We start from the raw sequence: 18,456 nt of genomic DNA on the forward strand, positions 1-18,456 counted from the left end.
ATAATACAGGATGTAACTCAGGATCAGTAATGTAATGTATGAACACAGTGACTACACCAGCAGAATAGTGAGTGCAGCTCTGGGGTATAATACAGGATATAACTCTGCATCAGTAATGTAATGTATGTACACAGTGACTGCACCAGCAGAATAGTGAGTGCAGCTCTGGCGTATAATACAGGATGTAACTCAGGATCAGTAATGTAATGTATGTACACAGTGACTGCACCAGCAGAATAGTGAGTGCAGCTCTGGAGTATATTACAGGATGTAACTCAGGATCAGTAATGTAATGTATGTACACAGTGACTGCACCAGCAGAATAGTGAGTACAGCTCTGGAGTATAATACAGGATGTAACTCAGGATCAGTAATGTATGTACACAGTGACTGCACCAGCAGAATAGTGAGTGCAGCTCTGGAGTATAATACAGGATGTAACTCAGGATCAGTAATGTAATGTATGTACACAGTGACTGCACCAGCAGAATAGTGAGTACAGCTCTGGAGTATAATACAGGATGTAACTCCGGATCAGTAATGTATGTGCAGAGTGACTGCACCAGCAGAATAGTGAGTGCAGCTCTGGAGTATAATACAGGATGTAACTCAGGATCAGTAATGTAATGTATGTACACAGTGACTGCACCAGCAGAATAGTGAGTGCAGCTCTGGAGTATAATACAGGATGTAACTCAGGATCAGTAATGTAATGTATGTACACAGTGACTGCACCAGCAGAACAGTGAGTGCAGCTCTGGAGTATAATACAGGATGTAACTCAGGATCAGTAATGTAATGTATATACACAGTGACTGCACCAGCAGAATAGTGAGTGCAGCTCTGGAGTATAATACAGGATGTAACTCAGGATCAGTAATGTAATGTATGTACACAGTGACAGCACCAGCAGAATAGTGAGTGCAGCTCTGGAGTATAATACAGGATGTAACTCAGGATCAGTAATGTAATGTATGCACACAGTGACTGCTCCAGCTGAATAGAGAGTGCAGCTCTGGAGTATAATACAGGATGTAACTCAGGATCAGTAATGTAATGTATGTACACAGTGACTGTACCAGCAGAATAGTGAGTGCAGCTCTGGAGTATATTACAGGATGTAACTCAGGATCAGTAATGTAAAGTATGTACACAGTGACTGCTCCAGCAGAATAGAGAGTGCAGCTCTGGGGTATAATACAGGATGTAACTCGGGATCAGTAATGTAATGTATGTACACAGTGACTGTACCAGCAGAATAGTGAGTGCAGCTCTGGAGTATATTACAGGATGTAACTCAGGATCAGTAATGTAATCTATGTACACAGTGACTGCACCAGCAGAATAGTGAGTGCAGCTCTGGAGTATATTACAGGATGTAACTCAGGATCAGTAATGTAATGTATGTACACATTGACTGTACCAGCCGAATAGTGAGTGCAGCTCTGGAGTACATTACAGGATGTAACTCAGGATCAGTAATGTAATGTATGTACACATTGACTGCACCAGCAGAATAGTGAGTGCAGCTCTGGAGTATAATACAGGATGTAACTCAGGATCAGTAATGTATGTACACAGTGACTGCACCAGCAGAATAGTGAGTACAGCTCTGGAGTATAATACAGGATGTAACTCAGGATCAGTAATGTAATGTATGTACACAGTGACTGCTCCAGCAGAATAGTGAGTGCAGCTCTGGAGTATATTACAGGATGTAACTCAGGATCAGTAATGTAATGTATGTACACAGTGACTGCACCAGCAGAATAGTGAGTACAGCTCTGGAGTATAATACAGGATGTAACTCAGGATCAGTAATGTAATGTATGTACACAGTGACTGTACCAGCAGAATAGTGAGTGCAGCTCTGGAGTATATTACAGGATGTAACTCAGGATCAGTAATGTAATGTATGTACACAGTGACTGCACCAGCAGAATAGTGAGTACAGCTCTGGAGTATAATACAGGATGTAACTCAGGATCAGTAATGCATGTACACAGTGACTACACCAGCAGAATAGTGAGTGCAGCTCTGGAGTATAATACAGGATGTAACTCAGGATCAGTAATGTAATGTATGTACACAGTGACTGCACCAGCAGAATAGTGAGTACAGCTCTGGAGTATAATACAGGATTTAACTCAGGATCAGTAATGTATGTACAGAGTGACTGCACCAGCAGAATAGTGAGTGCAGCTCTGGAGTATAATACAGGATGTAACTCAGGATCAGTAATGTAATGTATGTACACAGTGACTGCACCAGCAGAACAGTGAGTGCAGCTCTGCAGTATAATACAGGATGTAACTCAGGATCAGTAATGTAATGTATGTACACAGTGACTGCACCAGCAGAATAGTGAGTGCAGCTCTGGAGTATAATACAGGATGTAACTCAGGATCAGTAATGTAATGTATGTACACAGTGACTGTACCAGCAGAATAGTGAGTGCAGCTCTGGAGTGTAATACAGGATGTAACTCAGGATCAGTAATGTAATGTATGTACACAGTGACTGCACCAGCAGAATAGTGAGTGCAGCTCTGGAGTATAATACAGGATGTAATGCAGGATCAGTAATGTAATGTATGTACACAGTGACTGCACCAGTAGAATAGTGAGTGCAGCTCTGGAGTATAATAGAGGATGTAACTCAGGATCAGCAATGTAATGTATGTACACAGTGACTGCACCAGCAGAATAGTGAGTGCAGCTCTGGAGTATAATACAGGATGTAATGCAGGATCAGTAATGTAATGTATGTACACAGTGACTGCACCAGTAGAATAGTGAGTGCAGCTCTGGAGTATAATACAGGATGTAATGCAGGATCAGTAATGTATGTACACAGTGACTGCACAAGCAGAATAGTGAGTGCAGCTCTGTTGTATAATACAGGATGTAACTCAGGATCAGTAATGTAATGTATGTACACAGTGACTGCACCAGCAGAATAGTGAGTGCAGCTCTGGGGTATAATACAGGATGTAACTCAGGATCAGTAATGTAATGTATGTACACAGTGACTGCACCAGCAGAATAGTGAGTGCAGCTCTGGGGTATAATACAGGATGTAACTCAGGATCAGTAATGTAATGTATGTACACAGTGACTACACCAGCAGAATAGTGAGTGCAGCTCTGGGGTATAATACAGGATATAACTCGGCATCAGTAATGTAATGTATGTACACAGTGACTGCACCAGCAGAATAGTGAGTGCAGCTCTGGAGTATATTACAGGATGTAACTCAGGATCAGTAATGTAATGTATGTACACAGTGACTGCACCAGCAGAATAGTGAGTACAGCTCTGGAGTATAATACAGGATGTAACTCAGGATCAGTAATGCATGTGCAGAGTGACTGCACCAGCAGAATAGTGAGTGCAGCTCTGGAGTATAATACAGGATGTAACTCAGGATCAGTAATGTAATGTATGTACACAGTGACTACACCAGCAGAATAGTGAGTGCAGCTCTGGAGTATAATACAGGATGTAACTCAGGATCAGTAATGTAATGTATGTACACAGTGACTGCACCAGCAGAACAGTGAGTGCAGCTCTGGAGTATAATACAGGATGTAACTCAGGATCAGTAATGTAATGTATGTACACAGTGACTGCACCAGCAGAATAGTGAGTGCAGCTCTGGAGTATAATACAGGATGTAACTCCGGATCAGTAATGTAATGTATGTACAGAGTGACTGTACCAGCAGAATAGTGAGTGCAGCTCTGGAGTATAATACAGGATGAAACTCAGGATCAGTAATGTAATGTATGTACACAGTGACTGCACCAGCAGAATAGTGAGTACAGCTCTGGAGTATAATACAGGATGTAACTCAGGATCAGTAACTTTTTGTACACAGTGACTGCACCAGCAGAATAGTGAGTGCAGCTCTGGGGTATAATACAGGATGTAACTCAGGATCAGTAATGTAATGCATGTACACAGTGACTGCACCAGCAGAATAGTGAGTACAGCTCTGCAGTATAATACAGGATGTAACTCAGGATCAGTAACGTATGTACACAGTGACTGCACCAGCAGAATAGTGAGTGCAGCTCTGGAGTATAATACAGGATGTAATGCAGGATCAGTAATGTAATGTATGTACACAGTGACTGCACCAGTAGAATAGTGAGTGCAGCTCTGGAGTATAATACAGGATGTAATGCAGGATCAGTAATGTAATGTATGTACCCAGTGACTGCACAAGCAGAATAGTGAGCGCAGCTCTGTTGTATAATACAGGATGTAACTCAGGATCAGTAATGTAATGTATGTACACAGTGACTGCACCAGCAGAATACTGAGTGCAGCTCTGGGGTATAATACAGGATGTAACTCATGATCAGTAATGTAATGTATGTACACAGTGACTGCACCAGCAGAATAGTGAGTGCAGCTCTGGGGTATAATACAGGATGTAACTCAGGATCAGTAATGTAATGTATGTACACAGTGACTACACCAGCAGAATAGTTAGTGCAGCTCTGGGGTATAATACAGGATATAATTCGGCATCAGTAATGTAATGTATGTACACAGTGACTGCACCAGCAGAATAGTGAGTGCAGCTCTGGAGTATATTACAGGATGTAACTCAGGATCAGTAATGTAATGTATGTACACAGTGACTGCACCAGCAGAATAGTGAGTACAGCTCTGGAGTATAATACAGGATGTAACTCAGGATCAGTAATGTATGTACACAGTGACTGCACCAGCAGAATAGTGAGTGCAGCTCTGGAGTATAATACAGGATGTAACTCAGGATCAGTAATGTAATGTATGTACACAGTGACTGCACCAGCAGAATAGTGAGTACAGCTCTGGAGTATAATACAGGATGTAACTCAGGATCAGTAATGTATGTGCAGAGTGACTGCACCAGCAGAATAGTGAGTGCAGCTCTGGAGTATAATACAGGATGTAACTCAGGATCAGTAATGTAATGTATGTACACAGTGACTACACCAGCAGAATAGTGAGTGCAGCTCTGGAGTATAATACAGGATGTAACTCAGGATCAGTAATGTAATGTATGTACACAGTGACTGCACCAGCAGAACAGTGAGTGCAGCTCTGGAGTATAATACAGGATGTAACTCAGGATCAGTAATGTAATGTATGTACACAGTGACTGCACCAGCAGAATAGTGAGTGCAGCTCTGGAGTATAATACAGGATGTAACTCCGGATCAGTAATGTAATGTATGTACACAGTGACTGTACCAGCAGAATAGTGAGTGCAGCTCTGGAGTATAATACAGGATGTAACTCAGGATCAGTAATGTAATGTATGTACACAGTGACTGCACCAGCAGAATAGTGAATGCAGCTCTGGAGTATAATACAGGATGTAACTCAGGATCAGTAATGTAATGTATGTACAGAGTGACTGTACCAGCAGAATAGTGAGTGCAGCTCTGGAGTATATTACAGGATGTAACTCAGGATCAGTAATGTAATGTATGTACACAGTGACTGCACCAGCAGAATAGTGAGTACAGCTCTGGAGTATAATACAGGATGTAACTCAGGATCAGTAACTTTTTGTACACAGTGACTGCACCAGCAGAATAGTGAGTGCAGCTCTGGGGTATAATACAGGATGTAACTCAGGATCAGTAATGTAATGCATGTACACAGTGACTGCACCAGCAGAATAGTGAGTACAGCTCTGCAGTATAATACAGGATGTAACTCAGGATCAGTAACGTATGTACACAGTGACTGCACCAGCAGAATAGTGAGTGCAGCTCTGGAGTATAATACAGGATGTAACTCAGGATCAGTAATGTAATGTATGTACACAGTGACTGCACCAGCAGAATAGTGAGTACAGCTCTGGAGTATAATACAGGATGTAACTCAGGATCAGTTATGTATGTACAGAGTGACTGCACCAGCAGAATAGTGAGTGCAGCTCTGGAGTATAATACAGGATGTAACTCAGGATCAGTAATGTAATGTATGTACACAGTGACTGCACCAGCAGAACAGTGAGTGCAGCTCTGGAGTATAATATAGGATGTAACTCAGGATCAGTAATGTAATGTATGTACACAGTGACTGCACCAGCAGAATAGTGAGTGCAGCTCTGGAGTATAATACAGGATGTAACTCAGGATCAGTAATGTAATGTATGTACACAGTGACTGCACCAGCAGAATAGTGAGTGCAGCTCTGGAGTATAATACAGGATGTAACTCAGGATCAGTAATGTAATGTATATACACAGTGACTGTACCAGCAGAATAGTGAGTGCTGCTCTGGAGTATAATACAGGATGTAACTCAGGATCAGTAATGTAATGTATGTACACAGTGACTGCACCAGCAGAATAGTGAGTGCAGCTCTGGAATATAATACAGGATGTAACTCCGCATCAGTAATGTAATGTATGTACACAGTGACTGCACCAGCAGAATAGTGAGTGCTTCTCTGGAGTATAATACAGGATGTAACTCAGGATCAGTAATGTAATGTATGTACACAGTGACTGTACCAGCAGAATAGTGAGTGCAGCTCTGGAGTATAATACAGGATGTAACTCAGGATCAGTAATGTAATGTATGTACACAGTGACTGCACCAGCAGAATAGTGAGTGCAGCTCTGGAATATAATACAGGATGTAACTCAGGATCAGTAATGTAATGTATGTACACAGTGACTGCACCAGCAGAATAGTGAGTGAAGCTCTGGGGTATAATACAGGATGTAACTCAGGATCAGTAATGTAATGTATGTACACAGTGACTACACCAGCAGAATAGTGAGTGCAGCTCTGGAGTATAATACAGGATGTAACTCATGATCAGTAATGTAATGTATGTACACAGTGACTGCACCAGCAGAATAGTGAGTGCAGCTCTGGAGTATAATACAGGATGTAACTCAGGATCAGTAATGTAATGTATGTACACAGTGACTACACCAGCAGAATAGTGAGTGCAGCTCTGGAGTATAATACAGGATGTAACTCAGGATCAGTAATGTAATGTATGTACACAGTGACTACACCAGCAGAATAGTGAGTGCAGCTCTGGGGTATAATACAGGATGTAACTCAGGATCAGTAATGTAATGTATGTACACAGTGACTACACCAGCAGAATAGTGAGTGCAGCTCTGGAGTATAATACAGGATGTAACTGAGGATCAGTAATGTAATGTATGTACACAGTGACTGCACCAGCAGAATAGTGAGTGCAGCTCTGGAGTATAATACAGGATGTAACTCAGGATCAGTAATGTAATGTATGTACACAGTGACTGCACCAGCAGAATAGTGAGTGCAGCTCTTGAGTATAATACAGGCGGTAACTCAGGATCAGTAATGTAATGTATGTACACTGTTACTGCACCAGCAGAATAGTGAGTGCAGCTCTGGAGTATAATACAGGATGTAACTCAGGATCAGTATTGTAATGTATGTATACAGTGACTGCACCAGCAGAATAGTGAGTGCAGCTCTGGAGTATAATACAGAAGGTAACTCGGGATCAGTAATGTAATGTTTGTACACAGTGACTGCACCAGCAGAATAGTGAGCGCAGCTCTGGGGTATAATACAGGATGTAATTCAGGATCAGTAATGTAATGTATGTACACAGTGACTCCACCAGCAGAATAGTGAGTGCAGCTCTGGAGTATAAAACAGGATGCAACTCAGGATCAGTAATGTAATGTATGTACACAGTGACTGTACCAGCAGAATAGTGAATGCAGCTCTGGAGTATAATACAGGATGTAACTCCGGATCAGTAATGTAATGTATGTACACAGTGACTGCACCAGCAGAACAGTGAGTGCAGCTCTGGAGTATAATACAGGATGTAACTCAGGATCAGTAATGTAATGTATGTACACAGTGACTGTACCAGCAGAATAGTGAGTGCAGCTCTGGAGTATAATACAGGATGTAACTCAGGATCAGTAATGTAATGTATGTACACAGTGACTGCACCAGCAGAATAGTGAGTGCAGCTCTGGAATATAATACAGGATGTAACTCAGGATCAGTAATGTAATGTATGTACACAGTGACTGCACCAGCAGAATAGTGAGTGAAGCTCTGGGGTATAATACAGGATGTAACTCAGGATCAGTAATGTAATGTATGTACACAGTGACTACACCAGCAGAATAGTGAGTGCAGCTCTGGAGTATAATACAGGATGTAACTCATGATCAGTAATGTAATGTATGTACACAGTGACTGCACCAGCAGAATAGTGAGTGCAGCTCTGGAGTATAATACAGAAGGTAACTCGGGATCAGTAATGTAATGTTTGTACACAGTGACTGCACCAGCAGAATAGTGAGCGCAGCTCTGGGGTATAATACAGGATGTAATTCAGGATCAGTAATGTAATGTATGTACACTGTGACTGCACCAGCAGAATAGTGAGTGCAGCTCTGGGTTATAATACAGGATGTAACTCAGCATCAGTAATGTAATGTATGTACACAGTGACTGCACCAGCAGAATAGTGAGTGCAGCTCTTGAGTATAATACAGGATGTAACTCAGGATCAGTAACTTTTTGTACACAGTGACTGCACCAGCAGAATAGTGAGTGCAGCTCTGGGGTATAATACAGGATGTAACTCAGGATCAGTAATGTAATGCATGTACACAGTGACTGCACCAGCAGAATAGTGAGTACAGCTCTGCAGTATAATACAGGATGTAACTCAGGATCAGTAACGTATGTACACAGTGACTGCACCAGCAGAATAGTGAGTGCAGCTCTGGAGTATAATACAGGATGTAACTCAGGATCAGTAATGTAATGTATGTACACAGTGACTGCACCAGCAGAACAGTGAGTGCAGCTCTGGAGTAAAATACAGGATGTAACTCAGGATCAGTAATGTAATGTATGTACACAGTGACTGCACCAGCAGAATAGTGAGTGCAGCTCTGGAGTATAATACAGGATGTAACTCAGGATCAGTAATGTAATGTATGTACACAGTGACTGCACCAGCAGAATAGTGAGTGCAGCTCTGGAGTATAATACAGGATGTAACTCAGGATCAGTAATGTAATGTATGTACACAGTGACTGTACCAGCAGAATAGTGAGTGCAGCTCTGGGGTATAATACAGGATATAACTCAGCATCAGTAATGTAATGTATGTACACAGTGACTGCACCAGCAGAATAGTGAGTGCAGCTCTGGGGTATAATACAGGATATAACTCCGCATCAGTAATGTAATGTATGTACACAGTGACTGCACCAGCAGAATAGTGAGTGCAGCTCTGGAGTATAATACAGGATGTAACTCAGGATCAGTAATGTAATGTATGTACACAGTGACTGCACCAGCAGAATAGTGAGTGCAGCTCTGGAGTATAATACAGGATGTAACTCAGGATCAGTAATGTAATGTATGTACACAGTGACTGCACCAGCAGAATAGTGAGTGCAGCTCTGGAGTATAATACAGGATGTAACTCAGGATCAGTAATGTAATGTATGTACACAGTGACTGCACCAGCAGAATAGTGAGTGCAGCTCTGGAGTATAATACAGGATGTAACTCAGGATCAGTAATGTAATGTATGTACACAGTGACTGCACCAGCAGAATAGTGAGTGCAGCTCTGGAGTATAATACAGGCGGTAACTCAGGATCAGTAATGTAATGTATGTACACAGTGACTGCACCAGCAGAATAGTGAGTGCAGCTCTGGAATATAATACAGGATGTAACTCAGGATCAGTAATGTAATGTATGTACACAGTGACTGCACCAGCAGAATAGTGAGTGAAGCTCTGGGGTATAATACAGGATGTAACTCAGGATCAGTAATGTAATGTATGTACACAGTGACTACACCAGCAGAATAGTGAGTGCAGCTCTGGAGTATAATACAGAATGTAACTCATGATCAGTAATGTAATGTATGTACACAGTGACTGCACCAGCAGAATAGTGAGTGCAGCTCTGGAGTATAATACAGGATGTAACTCAGGATCAGTAATGTAATGTATGTACACAGTGACTACACCAGCAGAATAGTGAGTGCAGCTCTGGAGTATAATACAGGATGTAACTCAGGATCAGTAATGTAATGTATGTACACAGTGACTACACCAGCAGAATAGTGAGTGCAGCTCTGGGGTATAATACAGGATATAACTCAGCATCAGTAATGTAATGTATGTACACAGTGACTGCACCAGCAGAATAGTGAGTGCAGCTCTGGAGTATAATACAGGATGTAACTCAGGATCAGTAATGTAATGTATGTACACAGTGACTGCACCAGCAGAATAGTGAGTGCAGCTCTGGAGTATAATACAGGCGGTAACTCAGGATCAGTAATGTAATGTTTGTACACTGTTACTGCACCAGCTGAATAGTGAGCACAGCTCTGGAGTATAATACAGGATGTAACTCAGGATCAGTAATGTAATGTATGTACACAGTGACTGCACCAGTAGAATAGTGAGCGCAGCTCTGGAGTATAATACAGGATGTAACTCAGGATCAGTATTGTAATGTATGTACACAGTGACTGCACCAGCAGAATAGTGAGTGCAGCTCTGGAGTATAATACAGAAGGTAACTCGGGATCAGTAATGTAATGTTTGTACACAGTGACTGCACCAGCAGAATAGTGAGCGCAGCTCTGGGGTATAATACAGGATGTAATTCAGGATCAGTAATGTAATGTATGTACACAGTGACTGCACCAGCAGAATAGTGAGTGCAGCTCTGGAGTATAATACAGGAGGTAACTCAGGATCAGTAATGTAATGTATGTACACTGTGACTGCACCAGCAGAATAGTGAGCGCAGCTCTGGAGTACAATACAGGATGTAATTCAGGGTCAGTAATGTAATGTATGTACACAGTGACTCCACCAGCAGAATAGTGAGTGCAGCTCTGGAGTATAATACAGGATGCAACTCAGGATCAGTAATGTAATGTATGTACACAGTGACTGCACAAGCAGAATAGTGACTGCAGCTCTGGAGTATAATACAGGATGTAACTCAGGATCAGTAATGTAATGTATGTACACAGTGACTGCACCAGCACAATAGTGAGTGCAGCTCTGGGGTATAATACAGGATGTAAATCAGGATCAGTAATGTAATGTATGTACACAGTGACTGCACCATCATAATAATGAGTGCAGCTCTGGAGTATAATACAGGATGTAACTCAGGATCAGTAATGTAATGTATGTACACAGTGACTGCACCAGCAGAATAGTGAGTTCAGCTCTGGAGTATAATACAGGATGTAACTCAGGATCAGTAATGTAATGTATGTACACAGTGACTGCACCAGCAGAATAGTGAGTGCAGCTCTGGAGTATAGTACAGGATGTAACTCAGGATCAGTACAGGATCAGTAATGTAATGTATGTACACAGTGACTGCACCAGCAGAATATTGAGTGCAGCTCTGGAGCTATGTAATGTATGTATACAGTGACTCCACCAGCAGAATAGTGAGTGCAGCTCTGGAGTATAATACAGGATGTAACTCAGGATCAGTAATGTAATGTATGTACACAGTGACTGCACCAGCAGAATAGTGAGTGCAGCTCTGGAGTATAATACAGGAGGTAACTCAGGATCAGTAATGTAATGTATGTACACAGTGACTGCACCAGCAGAATAGTGAGTGCAGCTCTGGAGTATAATACAGGATGTAACTCAGGATCAGTAATGTAATGTCTGTACACAGTGACTGCACCAGCAGAATAGTGAGTGCAGCTCTGGGGTATAATACAGGATATAACTCAGGATCAGTAATGTAATGTATGTACACAGTGACTGCACCAGCAGAATAGTGAGTGCAGCTCTGGAGTATAATACAGGATGTAACTCAGGATCAGTAATGTAATGTATGTACACAGTGACTGCACAGCAGAATAGTGAGTGCAGCTCTGGAGTATAATACAGGATGTAACTCAGGATCAGTAATGTAATGTATGTACACAGTGACTGCACCAGCAGAATAGTGAGTGCAGCTCTGGAGTATAATACAGGATGTAACTCAGGATCAGTAATGTAATGTATGTACACAGTGACTGCACAGCAGAATAGTGAGTGCAGCTCTGGAGTATAATACAGGATGTAACTCAGGATCAGTAATGTAATGTATGTACACAGTGACTGCACCAGCAGAATAGTGAGTGCAGCTCTGGGGTATAATACAGGATGTAAATCAGGATCAGTAATGTAATGTATGTACACAGTGACTGCACCAGCAGAATAGTGAGTGCAGCTCTGGAGTCTAATGCAGGACCAGTAATGTACTTATATCGCAGGTAGGAGACCGGTAGTGAACTCTGGTTTATTGTATACGCTACATTACACGGAGCTGCGGATACCGGAGTGCAGAAGAACGGGATCAGATAATCCTATAATATCAGTAACGCTAATACTTGAAATTACAAAAAACTAGAAAAGACGACAACGACCGGACACAACAGCGGCTGTCACAGGAGGCGAGCGCCCTCAAAACTAAGCGTTGAACGGATAGTCCTTGTGGTTCTTGGTTCTGAGAGATGGAAGCGGAAAAAAAAAGTTTGTTATTTCGGAGTTCAGACATTGTCTTCTACAATGCGGCCAAATTAAATACATGGTACTGTCCATTTAAGATCTCCGCTCCGGTTGGAGGAAGAGCTGAAGGCAGCATCTGATACGGATGCTGTCGTGTGACTGCACTCAAGCTGTCGATTTAGATACTTCCGATACACTGAGCAGCTAAATGACTGGTTTCTAGGGACAGAACGCATAGCAACCACGGAAGCATATACGGTGCAGTCAGACAATGTCCATAGCAACCACAGAAGCTTATATGGTGCCATCACACAATGTCCATAGCAACCACAGAAGCTTATATGGTGCCGTCACACAATGTCCATAGTAACCACGGAAGCTTATATGGTGCCATCAGACTATGTCCATAGCAACCACAGAAATTTATGTGGTGTCATCATACAATGTCCATATTAAACCATGGAATCTTGTATGGTGCCGTCACACAATGTCCATGGCAACCAGTCCATTATCGAACCCCATCTGTTTCTTACGGTGACGAATGGGGTCAGAAAGGCAGCTACTCCTCAAAGTGGGGATTGTGGAGGTCTGACAGCCTGGTTACTAGGAAGATCATTGCATAGCAACAGACTAATTCAGTGGCTTATACTGTCATGTACAAGTTTGCTCGGTTTTAGGTCAACTTACGATAAGGCAAAGACCCTCCACCCCCGATAAAAGGTGGAAATGTCCTTCATGTCTTCTGGGGTCAATTCAAAGTCAAACACCTGAAAATACAGAATGACCGGCATCAGAGATTGATAGCAGAATAGTGAGCGCAGCTCTGGAGTATAATACAGGATGTAGAGTATATTATATATTATTTTTCACAGCAGTTTATACCTGGAAGTTCTCTTCGATGCGTTCGGCGGTCACAGACTTCGGGATGACGACCACATTCCTCTGGATATGGTAACGGATCAGGACCTGTGGGAATAAATAAATGTAAGCGGCACGCTCGGTACCTGCGGTGATATAACGCTTCTCAGTATTATATGTGAAGGACTCATTATATAGGCTGGTGGTGTAATAAATGTCACCTCCAGTACCTGGGCAGCTGTTTTTTTATGCCTGGCTGCAAAGTCTATGATTTTAGGTTCTTCTAGAAGGGATGGGTCCTCAGGTTTGGCCCTAAAATAAAAAACAACTTGATTATTAATCAATAATATAATTAATAACATAATGTAATTAATCATTTAAACTTGCACTTCCCATCATCACCACTGAGGGCAGCTCACTGCACAACGTGGTGCAATCACCTCCACTGTAGAACTGTACTGCAGTGAGCTCCATCTAGTGGCGGCAGCCGATACAGCAGAATTTGTGTATTTGGACTGCTGAGGGGTGGTATTATTAGCCACGGAGGGGGCTAGTATTTATGGCCCCTTCCCTGGCTATTAATATCAGCCCACAGCTGTCTGTTTAGCCTTTTCTGGTTAGATTTTATAGGAGGACCCTACGTCAATTATTTTCTTGGGTCCCCCTGTAATTAGCCAGTAAAGGCTAAGCAAATAGCGGTGGGCTGATATTAATAGCCAGGGAACATTTTTGGCTAATGGCCCATTCCCCGGCTACTAATATCAGCCCCCAGCGGTCGGCTTTCCCTCTACCGGTTATAAAAATAATGCGGGAGCCCACGCCATTTTTTTTTTTTTTTTTTTTAAATTTTAGCCTCTGTGCCCTCGATCCGGACGTAACAACTCTTTGGACACATATTTTTTGCTGTGTCTAAAACGTTGCATTCTATTGAATGCAGGTAAATCCACATGTGTTCACTGAACCATGTGGATTTATCACATTCAATAAATTCTAGTTGTCAAATTTCTGTTGCAGAGACTAGGGACTCCGCAAGAAAATTTGACATGCTGGGGTCCTGAAAGATGCGCCGCATGTCAGTGTCCGTGGGTGATTCGCAGCCTAAGATGCACGCTTAGTGGACATGGGATTTCTAGAGATCCCATCCACTATGCTGTAACATCTGGATGCTGCGGGTTTGACGCTGTATATACACGCAGCATCAAACCTGCAGCGGTCTGCTGACCGCTGCCATCTACCTAAACTCACCCGCATGTCAATTTCTGTAGCGGACACGCTAGTCTCCGCTGGAGATTTTGACCGATTGAAGTGTCATTATATGCGGTGGATTCACATGTACCCACGGTCGGACTGGCCTGGTGGGATAGCGGGAAAATTCCCAGTGGGCCCCGATTTAGAGAGTGAGAGAATTGGTAGCGGGGCCCTTTAAAAGTGCGGGCCCTTTAAAAGCGCAGCCGGAGGAAATTTAGCGTCACGTGCGGCGCTCATACTATTCAGTGGTGACAGTGGGTGACGTGCATACTCACGACTGGAGGACGCGTTTTTGGTGGGTGGTGACACGCACCATGCTCTGCTTTCCCACTGGTGGCTGGCAGTGGTGTGGTGTCAGGTGACACGCTGACGTCGCGCTACCTCCTCCCTGGCTGGCTTCTGATACGCCGACGCCCTGCTCTGCTCTCCAGTCCCGGCTCATGCTCCCTTGGAATTGGCCTTGTAACATCGGCTCCCGTCCAGATATGTAACACAGCACCGCGCACCGCCCTCTTCTCTCCTGCTCTCTTGGCCTTTTAACGCCGGCTCCTGGGCTGAGTATGTGGTGACCTACACTCTGCTCTCTCACCGTCACCCTGGAAACAAGGCTGCAGGCCTGGCTACAGCTCTCCCTGCTTCAACTTCAAGTCAAGTGCAATATCCACGTTTTTCTGGGTGAGTGTTCCCAGCATTGGCCATCATGCATATATGGGGGGGGTCAAGGCTGGATACATGGGGGTGAGGGGGGGGCAGGCTGGACACATGGGGACCTGGATGGACACATGGAGGTGAGTGGGGCAGGCTGGACACATGGGGACCTGGATGGACACATGGTGAAGGAGGGCAAGCTGGACACATGGGGATCTGGATGGACACATGGTGGTGAAGGAGGGCAAGCTGGACACATGGGGATCTGGATGGACACATGGGGGTGAGGGGGGCAGGCTGGACACATGGGGGCTTGGATGGATATATGGGGGTAAAGGGGGGCAAGCTGGACACATGGGGATCTGGATGGATACATAGGGGTGAGGGGGGCAGGCTGGACACATGGGGGCTTGGATGGATAGATGGGGTTGGGCAGGCTGGACACATGGGGGACTGGATAGATATATGGGGTGGGGCAGGATGGATATATAGGGGGGCTAGGATGGATATATGGGGGTGGGCAAGTTGGACACATGGGGGCTAGGATGGATAAATGGGAGGGGGCAGGCTGGACACATGGAGGCCAGGATGGATATATGGGGGGGGGGGCAGGATGAATAGATGGGGGGCCACGCTGGACAAGGGACTTTATTACTGTTTGGGGGCCAGATTGATGATCTTTATTAGTTTATGGTGGCGAGTGGGGGACATTATTACTTTAGAGTCCAATTAGGGACATTATTACTTAATATAATTTACTTTTTAGGAAACGGTTTTCCATGGGATGGGATAAAAGGGGGGTCCTGTTACTGTGCAGGGCGGCAGTGCAGGGCGGCAGTGCAGGGCGGCAGTGCAGGGCGGCAGTGCAGGGCTTTATTTCTTCAACTGGTGTAGTGTAGAAGCCCGGGGAAATGTGGGAATGTGCTCTAAAAGAGATCAGTTATTGATAACTGTGTTATTTTCTGCAGAGATGAATCCTGGCTGGAAGAAGTGATGGCGGACTGTGCCAAATGAAGAAGAAAAGCGAAGATGAAGAACTTCACCTAGAGACATCACTGGTGAGTCAGTGTATTACCTGTACACTTACACTATATAGTATATACAGAGCTCTTGTGTATGTCACTGGTGACCAGTGTATTACCTATACACTATATACAGAGCTCTTGTGTATGTCACTGGTGACCAGTGTATTACCTATACACTATATACAGAGCTCTTGTGTATAATGTCACCGGTGATAACTGTATTACCTGTACACTGATACTATATACAGAGCTCCTGTGTATAATGTCACTGGTGATCACTATATTACCTGTACACTGACACTATATACAGAGCCCCTGTGTATAATGTCACTGGTGATCACTATATTACCTGTACACTATATACAGAGCTCCTGTGTATAATGTCACTGGTGATCACTATATTACCTGTACACTGACACAATATACAGAGCTCCTGTGTATAATGTCACTGGTGATCACTGTATTACCTGTACACTATATGCTATATACAGAGCTCCTGTGTATAATGTCACTGGTGATCACTATATTACCTGTACACTATATGCTATATACAGAGCTCCTGTGTATAATGTCACTGGTGATCACTATATTACCTGTACACTATATACAGAGCTCCTGTGTATAATGTCACTGGTGATCACTATATTACATGTACACTATATGCTATATACAGAGCTCCTGCGTATAATGTCACTGGTGATCACTATATTACCTGTACACTATATACTATATACAGAGCTCCTGTGTATAATGTCACTGGTGATCACAATATTACCTGTACACTATATACTATATACAGAGCTCCTGTGTATAATGTCACTGGTGATCACTATATTACCTGTACACTATATACAGAGCTCCTGTGTATAATGTCACTGGTGATCCCTGTACACTGTACAATATACAGAGCTCCTGTGTATATTGTCAATGTCACCATTGCATTATACCGATAGTGCTCTAAAGGAAATTTTGAAAAATGGATGCTAATTTGTTCCAAAGAGGTCACGCACAGTGGAGAACATTATTTCTCCTAGTGAATCTATATATATAATCGTCTTATCCCGTCCGTCTGTCTTCTGTCTGTCTGTCGAGGAAATCCCGCGCCGCTGATTGGTCCGGCCGCGGCCAATCAGCGACGCGGGATTTCAGAAAAAGATGTCGGCCGTTAGCGGCTCATCTGCCGGACGGAAGTCAGCGGCGATGCAGCCGGGAGATGCTGGCAGCACAAGTACCCGACGGGTACCCCCAGGTGCTTCACAAATTGATTCGTAAAAATGAAAAAGTGGAAAAAAAAAAACACTTTTTCATTTTTACGAATCAATTTGTGAAGCACCTGGGGGTTCCAAGTGCTCACTATGCATCTAGATAGGTGCCTTGGGTGGTCTAGTTTCCAAAATGGAGTCACTTGTGGGGGAGCTCCAATGTTTAGGCACACAGGGGCTCTCCAAACGCAACATGGTGTCCGCTAACAATTTGAGCCGATTTTCCATTCAATTTGTTAGCGGACACCATGTCGCGTTTGGAGAGCCCCTGATGTGCCTAAACAGTGGAGCTCCCCCACAAGTGACCCCATTTTGGAAACTATACCCCTCAAGGATTTTATTAAGGGGTATAGTGAACATTTTGAACCCAGAGGTACGACAGAATTTGATAACATTAGGTCATCATATTGAATAAGTTGTCATTACTCTTGAGCGCAAGTGCTCGCTACTTGAGTTTGCATCGGGTACTCAGGTATTCACCATGTATCGCAGGTGCTCTAGTGACATGCTCGAATCCCCGCCCGCATGTTTCACGGTTATTAGACACCCCCAAAAAAAAATGCAATGTTCGCTCGTGCATGGCAGGCAATCCCCGGGAGGGAGTTTTTTTTGGCCGCGAAGCATATGGGGCGGAGACTCGAGCACCCGCGATACTCAATGCATACCCGAGCACCCGATGCAAACTCAAGTAGCGAGCACTTGCGCTCAACACTAGTTGCCATATCGTCATTTTTTTTTTTTTTTTTTTTTTTTACTTTTGAAAAAAAAAAAAAACCCCAACCAGAGCGTTTATTTTTTACGCCGTTCCTCATGCGGTATAAGTGATGAGATTACTTTATTCTTCGGAATCATATTGGG

General features: G+C 43.5%; 1 protein-coding gene across 1 annotated transcript; it reads right to left on the reverse strand.

Moving 5' to 3' along the window:
- Window positions 1–12,518: 12,518 nt before the first annotated feature.
- On the reverse strand, window positions 12,519–13,777 carry LOC141164076 (aldo-keto reductase family 1 member B10-like). The gene is made up of 4 exons (XM_073649233.1): window positions 13,646–13,777; window positions 13,440–13,523; window positions 13,245–13,324; window positions 12,519–12,555 (listed from the first exon to the last, which is right to left on the reverse strand). The coding sequence occupies exons 1-4, from the start codon at window positions 13,775–13,777 to the stop codon at window positions 12,519–12,521; spliced, it is 333 nt and encodes a 110-aa protein (XP_073505334.1).
- Between the last annotated feature and the right edge of the window lie 4,679 nt (window positions 13,778–18,456).

Source organism: Phyllobates terribilis, unplaced genomic scaffold, assembly GCF_046119375.1.
Source record: "Phyllobates terribilis strain yellow unplaced genomic scaffold, ASM4611937v1 Scaffold_10__3_contigs__length_209671492, whole genome shotgun sequence".
NCBI lineage: Eukaryota > Metazoa > Chordata > Amphibia > Anura > Dendrobatidae > Phyllobates > Phyllobates terribilis.

Excerpts from the sequence above, each read along its gene's own strand:
- LOC141164076 (XM_073649233.1), bottom strand. The coding sequence starts at position 13,777 with ATGTTATTAATTATATTATTGATTAATAATCAAGTTGTTTTTTATTTT. Across the intron at positions 13,325-13,439 it reads GCATCGAAGAGAACTTCCAG|GTGTTTGACTTTGAATTGAC; the intron begins GTATAAACTGCT and ends CTGTATTTTCAG. Across the intron at positions 12,556-13,244 it reads TGGAGGGTCTTTGCCTTATC|AACCAAGAACCACAAGGACT; the intron begins GTAAGTTGACCT and ends TCCATCTCTCAG.